This window comes from Alosa pseudoharengus, unplaced genomic scaffold (assembly GCF_046254945.1).
Source record: "Alosa pseudoharengus isolate Yale_2024_CS ecotype anadromous, Long Island Sound unplaced genomic scaffold, YU_APseudo_1.1 YU_APseudo_1.1_scf_2, whole genome shotgun sequence".
NCBI lineage: Eukaryota > Metazoa > Chordata > Actinopteri > Clupeiformes > Clupeidae > Alosa > Alosa pseudoharengus.
Genome location: NW_027468663.1, coordinates 28,200,319 through 28,213,598, shown reverse-complemented (window position 1 = coordinate 28,213,598; position 13,280 = coordinate 28,200,319). Strand labels below are relative to the sequence as shown.

The 13,280-nt window shown below is 40.7% G+C and overlaps 1 protein-coding gene across 1 annotated transcript; it reads left to right on the top strand.

Annotated features, from left to right (window-relative positions):
• Nucleotides 1-7,617: 7,617 nt before the first annotated feature.
• LOC143133442 (uncharacterized) lies at nt 7,618-13,260 on the top strand. Its single transcript, XM_076293204.1, has 7 exons — nt 7,618-7,663; nt 8,747-8,905; nt 9,569-9,724; nt 10,912-11,024; nt 11,356-11,539; nt 11,736-11,782; nt 13,201-13,260. The coding sequence occupies exons 1-7, from the start codon at nt 7,618-7,620 to the stop codon at nt 13,258-13,260; spliced, it is 765 nt and encodes a 254-aa protein (XP_076149319.1).
• Nucleotides 13,261-13,280: the final 20 nt, after the last annotated feature.

The following is a 13,280-nucleotide window of genomic DNA, read 5'->3' as shown; positions in this document are numbered from 1 at the left end:
ATTCCACTCACGTTATTAGGAGAACACAGTAGCCTAAAGTTTTATTTTGAACACTTACTTTGGTCTTACTCATTGGATCCAAATAACAGAAAGCCAAGTAATGGTAGGGTAAGTTAAGCTATAAGCACATAGCCAATTAAACATGAAAAAGTGAAAGGGACACTTTTTGAAACTATTTCAGCTTGTGTAGGTCTATCAGTGCTTTCTGAACATGTCGCCAGTTTTGTGCTATGAAGCTGCGAATTTGATTAGCCTAGCTTAAAATAGTTTCCTGGCAGCAGCAGAGGGATAAATGAAGATACTAGCAGCCCCATATCTTCTTTAAGTAAACACTTTACTTATGTGAACATCTTTTCACAAGTTCAAAATATTAACAGCCTTGATTTGATACCAAAGGAAGTATACAGAAAAATATTTGGGAGTCACCAGAGTATAATTTGTTGTTGCATACTTATCTTAGTGAAGAAACACAGAAACACACACACGCGCGCGTGCGCTTACACAAATGCACACAGGTGCACAAAGGTATACGCACATGGAACACTATGGTAGAGATATAGCAGTATATTATAATGGCAGAAATATACTTAATACAATACATTTAATAAAAAGTCCTTTTTGTGTGGAATCGTCAAGAAAATGGTCGGTTGCAATTTTAAACTTGTATAAACTTGACTTGCAGTAAACACCCTAGCCTAGAAATCTAGACGCACCCTATGTAATTTGCAGCCAGGGTATAAATACCCAGCACCAGAATCAAAAGTGGTTGCTCTGAACACACAAGTCTGTTTTACATCAACGCCGTCATACTGCTAGTCACTGAACTCCATCAGCATAGGACAGAAATGTAATCTTTGAAAGTAAGTGTCTACCAAATACTACCTGGCTAATGTAATTTACAGCTCTTGTATAATATACCTCATAGGGTTTACCTGGAGAAGGAGGTCTACCTGGTGTGACAGGTGCGGATGGATGCAATGGGACAAGAGGACTGCCTGGTACCCCAGGACTCCCAGGAAGAGTTGGCTTCTTAGGCCCACGGGTAAGAAGAGAAGGAACAGACAAGTACCAGCCAGTGTAGAGATGCACCAGTTTGGCTTTTTCGGGCCCAATCAATAGCGATTCATGGCCGATTCTGAGTATCGATCCGATAGCAGTGTTTTATTAGTGTGTAACAAAAGTAGCCAACAAAGCCATATAACTGCTGTGCCACAGAATTGCAGCTGCTGGCTTGCAATACCTCAAAAACTGACCCATAGACTGTAGTTCCCTCGATGCCAAAATAGCTCTCCTTTTAGCAAAAGCATTGCTAATGCATGATATAGTATGTTCATATACTGTATCAACATAGAATAATATAGAATTGGGTTCAATGACAGTTTTTGCCTATTGCTTGAACACTTGAACACTTTTTTGCAAAACTTGGATCATTGTGTCAAAACTTTACACACAAGCACACAAGACACAACACTGGAAAATATACCATTGACATCTATGTCGAATTGAAACTCTATCCAAACCTAACAATCCTTTGTCAAAATGTCAGTCTGATGACAAAATGATACACACTTGCCTCATATTAATGTATGTACTAATACTGTAAAACACTGCAGTCTTTCATTTTCACTGCTTTTATTCAGTTTATCAGTTAGCATTCTGTGAAGCTCAATGTAACACTTACAGTTTTTTTTTTTTTAAACAAAGTTTTTGACAAAAAACAAAAATGAAAGTACTGAAAGGTTACAAATGACATCAACTCAATACTGTACATCACAGTACTATGCTTTACACTACAGTACAGCACAGTAAATGCAGTAACACAAAAATAAAACAAAAATAAAAACAAAAACACACTACTGTAAACAGGCTTAGATGTAGTGGACTCTCTGCCCAGCTTCCCTCATTGTCAGGCCATGATTTATCACATGATCCACCAAAGTTTCTCTAATTTCATCTGCAATATTGTTCCATGCATAGCCTCTTTGACCACTCCCTACTCCTCTCTCTCTTTGTCTTCCTCTTCCTCTATGTCTTGCTCTCCCTGCCTCCATGCTTGCAATGTTCTCAAAATGGCTGAACTGAGGCCTATTTGAGGCTGGCTGATTGGTGTTCAGTTTTGTAAGTACTGTAAGTATTTTCACATGTGTGTCTAAGTGTTTTCCATCACCCCATGTGTTTTGTATTTTGAATAGATGTGTTGTCCCAATGGTACCATTAGATTTAATATATGAACAAAGTGTCTTATGTCTGAAATAGTGTGTCGTGTGCAGGAGCAAGTGTGTTGCAGAAAGGTGCAAGTGTGTGGTTACAGTACACTGTGTTTAAGGTATAGTAACAAAAGCTTCATGTTGTGTTACTTTGGTCTAAGCATGTGTCTATAGTGTTCAAGCAATGGGCAAAAACTGTAATCGACCCTGTATATTGACCTCAATGTCTCTGATACTTTTAACCCAATTGTCACCGATTTCCGATCCCGCTATTTGAGTTGATAGTTGCAGTGTTTGCCTGTCTCAGCCTTTCTTTATGGCACTAAACCCACATGGTCAAGACTGTAATGCTTAGATTTAGGGAAGAAGTCATCCCTGTTAAAATCCACTCCCTGCTAATTGATTTATCAACTATGAAATGTGATATCTGTCTAAAAGTCAGCGGTTATTGTCTGTTATTACGTCTGTTGCTGTTTGCAGGGTCCTCCAGGAATAAAAGGAATGAAGGGAGAGCCCCAGCATGGTGGGACTGAACCAGGGCTTCCAGTATGTTCTCAACTCATAATCTACAAAAGTCCTATGGGTGCATGTGATTTCAGTTCTTCAAGGCATTTAAACCAATAGCAAGCATGGACCAGGAGATATGATTTTCTTTTCAAAACCTTTCTGATTGAAGTCTTTCAAAACTGTTCCATGCCTGGTCTAACATAGCTTCTGTTGAGACTTATTGTGCTCAAAGAGGGATTCCATTTTTTTAGTTTAATCTCTTTTTTGGAGGATTTATTTCTTCATCACTTCTCTTTTATTATCAGGGAGATCCTGGGCCCCCTGGTCTTCCTGGTTTACCTGTAAGTACACAACTACTGTGCAGAATAGTGCTCAGATGTGCATAATAGTACATAAGACTTCACCTTACAGTCACATAATATGACTGTTGATTAAAAACAGACTTAAACATGACATAGAATGGGTGAACAGAGTATTTTACCTTCTTTTCTGATTTTAACATAGATAAATGCAACTTGGGTCTGTCAAAAACATGTTCACGTGCTATTTCACAAACCTATTTACAACCCTATAATTAGGCTGGGGAATAAATTGCCCATTTACTGTAAGCAGATATCTAGCGCCCCCTCGTGGTTATCTGGCACCCAGACAAATATTTTGTGGCCTTTACACTAATTGGCTGTCTGTCAGCCAAAGACTGTAGGCTCTCTGGTCTGTCTTTGACCAGATTCGCTCGTTTTTAGTGGTCATTTTGAAGTTCGAGATTTACATATGAGGAAGGGAAACAACAGTGTTTTCCGTTTGTGGTAGTTTTGTGGCCAAGTCACAAACTCAGAAAACAGTTTTCCATTCTATGTCATCTTTAAGTCATGTGATCTTTGCACCTACTGTACATCATGTTGTGTGTTCATTACACCCATGCCGTGATTTCTGCACTCATGACTATTTTCTGCATTGTTTGTGTTCCACCAATATCTACAAAGGGACCCAAAGGATTTAAAGGTTCTAAAGGGCTCTGGGGTCAGCCTGGTCCAGACGGAGAAGGAGTGAGACTTGTTTTCTTTCATGCAAAATGTTATCTCTGACATTGATTTGTTGCTGACTGTATCCACTCCGTAGAGAATGGAGGTTTTAAATTAAGAGTAGGTTCAATCAGCTAAAGCACTCTGATACCAGTCTGTCATATGGATACTGTAACAGATAATATAGATCTTGATTTTGATTCGATTTTCAATTAAATTTTACCATTACCGTAGAATTAGTCAATGTCCTTTATATAATCAATCACCTCTATCTCACCATCTCTACAGGGTGTTAATGGTAAGGATGGGGCCAATGGTGTAAAAGTAAGTAGTTGTTTGTATGTGTAAACACAATGTGTTGGGGGCCCCTGTGGCACATCTGGCTACAGTCACATCCCACACCATTTCTCTCTCTCGCTTCCTCTCAGTCTCTTCACTGTCTTGTCATAGTAAAGCAAAAAGCCCACAATATATACTTAAACCACTGGTGTTGTGTTATGTTGTGTTGTGTTGTGTTGTGTTGTGTTGTGTTGTGTTGTGTTGTGTTGTGTAGTGTGAAATGATGACCCTCAGCCCCTCTGTCCTTAGTTTTAAAGTCAGCACACCAACCACAACAAAATTGTCTGAATATCTGTTTAAAACATATACATAGTAACCTCTCAGTCTCTTCACTGTCTTGTCATAGTAAAGCAAAAAGCCCACAATATATACTTAAGCCACTGGTGTTGTGTTATGTTGTGTTGTGTTGTGTTGTGTTGTGTTGTGTTGTGTTGTGTTGTGTTGTGTTGTGTGAAATGATGACCCTCAGCCCCTCTGTCCTTAGTTTTAAAGTCAGCACAACAACCACAACAAAATTGTCTGAATATCTGTTTAAAACATATACATAGTAACTCTATGATATGTAGCAGTAATGCAGCACGTTTGACCTTCATACATTGTCAGCTCTGTCAAAAATATACTACACAATACTGCATTTTTGTTTAACAAAATATCAGTTGTATACATTTAATAAAGCAGGTTTGTGCTGTGTTTTATTAGGGTGACACTGGAAGATCACTGCCAGGCGAGCCAGGAGATGAGGTGAGGGGGGAAAAGGGTTGATGGGAACTACAGTGCATATTTTATTGTTCAACACACCATGCTTCTGCCACCTTGCCCTGGAGTAATTGTGTATATCTGTCTTGTAGGGAGATGTGGGACCACCCGGACCACCAGGACAACTTTTAGAGCTAGCTGAGCCTCCACTCGAATACTTCACCAAGGGTGCAAAGGTGACAAACACACACAACCCAACCAAGACATGGCCAATCACACCCTACCCAACCAAATCATAGCCTTATTTGAAGTTTAGACAGAAATTTTGATATTGTTAGGAATAGTATAGTTACTTGATCTAAAAATGCAATTTACTAAATAACTTGACTCATTTTCACTGACCCCAACTAGATCGACGCATAACTTGGGCATTGTAATTGATGACCGACTTAACTTCTCTGAGCATGTAGCTTCAATTGCAAAATCATGTCGGTTTATCCTTTATAACATTAGGAAGATCAGACCTTATTTGACACAAGATTCCACACAACTTCTTGTTCAGGCCATGGTCATCTCCAAGCTGGACTATTGTAATTCACTATTAACTGGCTTATAGTAGCCAGAATTAAATTTAAATCTCTCACTTTGGCCTATAGGACACTGACTGGATCTGCTCTCTGTTATTTTAATACAATGATCAAGATGTACATCCCTAACCGCCCACTGCGGTCTTCTGATGAGCAGCTGTTGTGTCGACCAGTCATAAACGCTAGGTCAAATTCAAAACTCTTTTCCTCAGTACCATGCTATTGTTATTGTTATTATTTTATTGATTGAATGGACATTATTGTTTATTATTGCTATTTTCCTTCTTTTTCATTGGTTATTTCATTAGGCTGTTGATTGAATTGACATAGTTGTTTATTATTGCCGTTCTTCTTAATATATATTTAATACCAACTTAATATAGTCTGACCAACATCGTAAACCATAACTTTAATAATACCTCCAAATGTTGTTTATGTGTGGATATTCTAAACTGCTTGAGTATTGATGTGATGTGTAATGTATATATGGGTATGTACTCGCATTAGCACTATAAAGCCAAAGTTGGCTTGCTGTCACATTCCAGAAAACAGCAAGGGCCTGGGCTAATCTAGACTGCTGCATCTGACAATTTATATAATATTTATTTCACAGGGTGACAAAGGCGACCCTGGATTATGTGGAGTCAAAGGCCAACCTGTAAGTGTGTGTGTGTGTGTGTGTGTGTACCTATCATTTATGTCTCTATGCACATATTGAATCATGCATTTAGGTGCTAGATGATTGAATCACCTTCTTTTTTACACTGCTATAATAAAAAAAATTGTACCATACTAGGGTTTTGCATTACCAGGAAACCCAGGAGAAAAGGGCATTTCTGGATATGTCGGCTCTCGTGTAAGTAGAATGTTTCCATAGTTTTGTAAGGATATACTGTACAGTAGGTTGATGTTACCCTGGGAATCCAGAGTTCTCGCAGGAGCACAATATCAATCAGATATTTCAATTGCGAGCTAAAGAGATGACAGTCGTAATGTTATCCAATTGCGTCGAAGTCTGGAATCAGTCAGTTAACATTGGTCGTGTTATCCAATTGCATGCATTTTCAAATGCATGCTCAGTGCGACCCCTCAAGTTGTGCCATTACATTATTCGTGTCCAGACCCTTAATCATTCGGATTTGGGTCTGGAATCTCCAGGCTAGGTTGATGTTTGGTTGGTTGGTTGATTTGATTGGTTGGTTGATTGGTTGACTGATTGATTGATTGATTAATTGGTTGGTTGGTTTGTTGGTTTATTGATTGTTGTTGTTATTGTCTTTTTACATTGCAGGGTGAACATGGCGTTCCGGGAGCACCAGGATATAGGGGTGTTAAGGTTCTGTCATAGTAATTTTATTCTGCAATAATAAAGATAATACATTAGAGTTAGAGTTTTATTTGCCACATACATAAAGATATGATCTAAAACATGTAGTGGACTTCTATAGTTGCTCTTCTTGTGCAAGGGTTTCCTTACACCTTATTACCATAAAACAAAAATAATGTAATATGAGGAATGTGCTTTCAATTTCCTCCTCCCAGGTTAAACCTCCTCAAATATATCATTGAATTAATGTATCTCAACAACATCTAACCAACACTGTAGTCATTACAGCCAGGTGCAGTTTAGCAATATAATATAGATTAGACATAGGCATGTCAGTAAATGTTAGAGATATGTACATAAGAAGGGCATCACTTTCACATCTGTCTTTACTATCAGGGCACCTATGGAGATCCTGGGCTTCCAGGAATAAACGGACTCTCCGGTGCTAAGGTAACATTACATGAGCCTAATCACAGTGGGACACACCAAGTGACATAGTGCACAATAATGCAGGTTGGTCTCTCTGCTGAAAAAAAGTTATCCCTTAATGTAGGGAGAACAAGGAGAGCCTGGCCCCAAAGGAGCACCACTTTTGGTAGATAGGTTATCTGGTGAGAGTCAAATTTGAGTTTTCCAATGCATGATATAATCACTCTACCTGTACTCTTCAAAAGAAATGTGTTAGAAACAACACAAACTGTGTTGCCCCTATCAGGACATAGAAACCTATCTAGACATAGAGATGTGTTAAAACAACACACGTTGTGTTATTTTCAACACATTTGTTTTAAGAGTATGGAGTTATTAAAAAAGAACACCATTGGTTTACAGTAAATGCTAGTAATGCACCATACTCCCCTCCATCAGTTCCAGGTCCTGAGGGAGATAGTGGGTATTCAGGAGACCCAGGGTTGCCAGGCGATATGGGCGTTATGGGGGCCCCAGGGCAGCCAGGTCCCCGTGGCTATACACTCCCAAGTGAGTCCTTCTGAGCATCCAGATCTCCAGAGGTGTAAACTACTGTAGACCTTTTATTAACTCCACACACAGTGTTGTGTCTGTCATTCCTGTCATTCTTCTCAGAATCACACACCACACGCAGAGACAAGATTTAGCAGTGCTTCTGATTTGTCTAACATTTGTGTAGGGAAATAATTTTTTGGCTACTTTTCTAGAAGTTTTGTGATTCAAACTGGAGTTGTAAAAGTCCGGCTTCAGAAAGTAAGAGACCTGTCACATATTCGCTCCGACCACTCACTAAATCTGCTGAGTGTAATTGGTACAACTCCTCAGCCAGATAGATACGTAGTGCTAGTTAGTGAAATCACCTGTGTTAAGTGCAGAGGTAGAACAAATGCATGGTAGGACTTTTACTTTCTGAAGCCAAACTTTTACACCTCTGATGCAAACTCATGATCAAAGTGCTTTAGAAATAGCCTGGATACCAGACTCTCTGACTTCGCAGAGAGTCTGGCCTAGATCCATTGGCAAACGTTTATTTCCTGGTTGGTGGACGCTTGTCTGAAGTTTGAAATCATTGGAGTTAAATCAATAACGTTTGGTAATGACGTACAGTATGTTAACCACGAGGGACAACGATAACAATAGGCTTGCAACTTAAACGTAATCGCTCTCAGGAACGCCCTCTGTTCACTGGTTGGTTCGGAGACAAGTTGCCGAAGTAAACAAAGTGAACGAGAGTTATTCCAGACGGAGTACTGTAGGGAACTGTAAATGAGCGAAAGTACGTAGACAGGCAGAGTCAGGCTAAAAAGAGAAAAACAAAATCTGTATACCCGTGTTGTATAAAAATATAAAACATACCTCCACACACCTAGACAGCCAGCAAAAACAAATGATCAAATATGGAGAGGTGATCAAATATGGAGAAAAAGCACAATCACCTTTACGCCTCAAGCAACTGTTAGGGATGGAACACAGTAGTTTGTCAGAAAAGTGCACTATTCTGGGATGAAAATTAGGTTGTAAGAGATAGCTTATAAACTATTTTTTGAGAGAATTGACATAGTAAACCCTACTACTGTACCACCATTCTCACAGGCTCAGATGGCAGACCAGGGCTTAAAGGCCCTCCAGGTCCCAAAGGCTTTAAGGGCGAACCAGGGCAGTTTTACAATGGTGGGGGCGCTACTGGAGACCCCGGGTTGCCAGGGCCCCCTGGTCCTAAAGGGAATCGAGGACCCGCAGGTGTGGGTGCAGGTATGAAGATCAGAACTTTTTTTTTTCAATCCCATGCACATTGTTGGATTAAAGGAAAAAGTCATAAGGTAATTATTACATCTAACCAATAGAAGGATGGTAGATTTGTAATCTGACGGTGTTGTATTCTGTCTATCTCTTCCTCTCTTTCTCTGTCTCTCTATCTTGGTATATATCTGTCTCTCATGGTGGATCTTCATCCCTCTGACTACCTGCACAACCATTCCCAAGGATGCCTCGGTGAGTTTTGCATACTGACCCTCTTTATCACTGCATTGATGCCAGTGTTTAAGACATTATGAAATGCATAATGCCTCATTGCCACATGTATATTTCATGCACCATAGGCTACTGTGATCCTGGTTTTCCGGGTGCACGTGGGGAAAAGGGTGATCGAGGTGAACCTGGACAAATTGGTGCGATAGGGCTGAAAGGTATGTTGGCAGGAGACTGTGCTGGAGACATGTGCTCTGGCCTGTGTGCGGCTATCTCTCTAACTATAGAGAGAAATACTGGAGGTCCAGTAGAAGCTAAGGTCACAGAGATCCTGCAGTATCATGGGAGAGTTTGGCTAGTGCACAGCATGTCCTCAGTTCACCATGAATTGTTTCGGGCTTACATTAACTGTTGCTGAAATATTGTATGTGTCCAACTGGTTCTCAGGCTATCCTGGAGAGTGTTTGTTCGATTCGGCCTCTGGTCATCAGGGGCCCACAGGACCTAGAGGACCACCAGGCTCTCCTGGTTACCAAGGTTCAGTGGGCCCAGTTGGAGCGAGGGGGGACCCTGGCTTCAATGGAAACCCTGGACCTGTAGGCCTTAATGTAAGAGTTTTATATCAGCTTGTCTTTACCTGCTCCTTATGTAACCCCCATTGCTAACATTACCTCAGTTAGTATTGCAATGATAAGATTGATATCAGTTTATGTTTTATGAGATGTGTGACTTGAAAGCAACTTTTTTGTCATGTAGGGAATCCCAGGGGTAACTGGTTACCACGGTGCCAAAGGCCAGAAGGGAGAATCCTATATAGGTACAAAAGGTAAAAATGTACAGATTTTTTATATGCCTTGGACATGGTTTGGATGCATCATCTGCATATAATAAGATAAACTATCAATATCCAGATACATAGAACTTCCCTCCTTAGTTATGACCGCCGGCTAGCGAAGCGACGGCCATATAGGTTTAGTCAGAGTTTTTTCTTCTTCCGGATTTTTTGTTTTTTTCCCCTCAGTGAATTTCCATTATCGATTCCCGGGACACTGAAAGAAACAACACGAAAGGGCTGCACGAAACTTGGTGGGCATGTAGCACCACAAGGATGACACGGAACCATTGTTTTTCGTTTTGATCCATTGCCAATCGGACACAGTACGGCCGGACACAGTTTTCTGTGAATAACTCGAGAACCGTAGGGCCTAGGATGACCAATTTTTTTCCGCATGTTGGTCTCAAGGGGCCACGTCAACCCATCCCATATCTGCTCATTTGAGGTATAGCGCCACCTAGTTAAATATGAAAAAGCAAAAACGAGGTATTCACAGGTATTTTTGGCTGATATGTTCGAAACGGCACAAAATTTGAAGTGTAGGATCATTATGACACCCTCTGAATGCAGTTTTGTGGAATTCCATTGGGGGGGGGGGCATGCAGTAAATTAATACATTTAGTGACTGTACACCAATCGGCCTGTAGATGGCATGCACACACTCACACACACAGGCACGCACACACGCACGCACACACACCCACGCACGCACACACACACATGCAGGCAAGCAGGCACACGGACACACACAAACACACAGAGATAAACACAGACACAAAGTATGCACACACTCATTTACATACACAAAAGTAGGGGATAGAGTAGGAGATGGAGACAAATTGAGAAGCGTGATTTATTTTTGCGGAGAGAATGTGCAGGACTGGGCGGCGGTCATATTTTGTACCACTCTGCGTTACATCTAGTTAAGAAACAAGCACTGTTTCCTTTTCCTGATCTACAGGCTTGAAGGGTGAGCAGGGGATTCCGGGAACACCTGGTATTAATGGAGCTCAAGGTCCGCCTGGCCCTGATGGAACCCACGGACCTGTTGGAGATGCGGGGCTCCCAGTGAGTATACTGAGTGTATACACTTTTTGCTTTTGTTTTTATTGTGATGATGGTCAATGTTTGTGTGTTTGTGTATTTTTGTTTATATTCTGAAGCTTTCAATAAAAAGTTCAAACTGTGACGGCTGTCCTCAGAGCCTTAAGAGAAGTAGTAGTTTGAATAGATTCAGTTGTAGCTTCCTCTGTATTGCATGGTATGTATATGATGATGATGAACTGAAGAACTGAAGTGTACTCTATGTATACACTATGTATAGAATAAGTCTGATGAGGTTTGGTTAACATAAGTGACCCTTTTAATTTCCTCTTGTTACTTGACCCTGCCTGTGCAGGGTGACGGTTATACTGGGTGTATAGGTGACAAGGGATACCCAGGTTTGCCTGGTCCAAAAGGACCTCCAGGCCTAGCAGGACCCCCTGGTCCAGGCATACCTGGCCCAGCAGGAGACCGAGGACCGGAGGGGGATGAAGGACCACAGGGCCCCCCTGGTTTTCGTGGGCCTCCTGGACCTAGGGGTAAGAATCTATTTCTCTTTCTGCCTGTCTGTATGTCTGGCGGTCTCTCTTTCTGTCTGCTCCGGTCTGTTTCTCTTTCACTGTTTCTTGTCTTGAGTAAAGGTTGCTCAAGACTTTTTAAGAAGATTGATGAAGTGTTCATTCATGGCTGTCACTTAGGCGATATATGTGATCAGCTTTGTGATGACGTTGCAAGAAGTCCAGTTGGTCCTCCAGGACTACAAGGACCTCCAGGAGTTACCGGTGAGTATTCATACTCATAATGTCAAAAAAACACCTATGCTCTGTGTTGCTCAGATATTGACTGGATGCCAATCAGCTAGCGTTAGCCCTGCTCTCTTGTTAAATCACTTTGGACTATGTGTGTTGGGGCTGTGTTACAGTTTTTCACATTTGGCAAATAACTCAAGTAATGAATTAATATCTCTATGATATGCACGAGTGACTAGATCATGTGTGATTAGGGCTGTAACGATACACCAACCACACGATTCGATTTGCATCACGATTTTTTTTTCTTTGGGGGGGGGGGTGCAATAGCCTACCTTGGAACACCAGAGGATTATAATATAATATATAATATAACATATCTGTATATATATATATCCTGATATAAAATGTATCCTGATATATATCCTATCTGTAAATGTATCCTGATATAAAAAGAGAGAATACTAAATTTGTCTAAATTTGTTCATGACAGTACACTTTATGCAGATTAGCCTATAGCCTTGGCCTACTATTTCTATTACAACTCTACCTCTTTAATTCAGCTGTGGTTGAAGCCTGGAAATATTGTAAACAAAGTAGCATAGTTGGCTAGCTTATCATAGTCTACTGATTGGACTGTTCAGTTTCCCCATGTGTGTTTAAGTTTCAAGGTAATACTTGTTCTCCTTGGGACAGGCACTTTTGGGAAACATTGGTATTGGGATGCTCAGTCAACTTGAATGCAAGAGTTTCAAACAAATATGTGTAGCATGCTAATGATGCTAAGCAGAGCATAATTTTAATAGTAATTACCTAGTCGTCTAGTCGTTAGTTAGTCTTTACAGTATGCGTCCATGCTTTCACGATTGTGAATGCTTTATTTGGACTGTCCATTGAGAGCGAGAGAGTGCGGGAGAGGGGGTTTGCTTCTATACTATTTGGTAAAGTTGCAAGCATAGTCTACAATGAAAGTAATGAGTGGTACGAAATTATTATTTATTTATGTATTTTTGGACAACGTAGGCTACCGGTAAGTAAAGCGGGAGATGTGTGTTGCAGTGGCTTATACTGTAAGCTGCAAAGCGCTGTGTGAAACACTAGGAAGGGTGTGTCGCGGTTCTGCCTTTTCACACCGCGACACAGGTTCGTGGATATGAGTATTGCGATTTAGGTTTCAAATTGCATATCGTTACAGCCCTATGTGTGATAGTACTATAACTAGTAGTTTTGAGAATTTTGATTCTGATCACCAATGAAAACCTGCAACTTGAACAATTATGCTAAAGGTTTACACAGTGTGTTGAAAAGTGATGACAAGGGGTGAATAACACATTTTGTATATTAGGGCTTCACCATGTATATGGTAATGCAGGTCTCTGGAGTATTTAAAACCACCTGAACTGACCATATTGAATATTGAACTGTGATCCTCACTGTCTGATCTCTCTTAGGGAGACCTGGAGGTGAAGGGCAGCCGGGGCCACCAGGTCCTCCTGGACCACCAGGATTGAAAGGGCCGAGAGGGGACGAT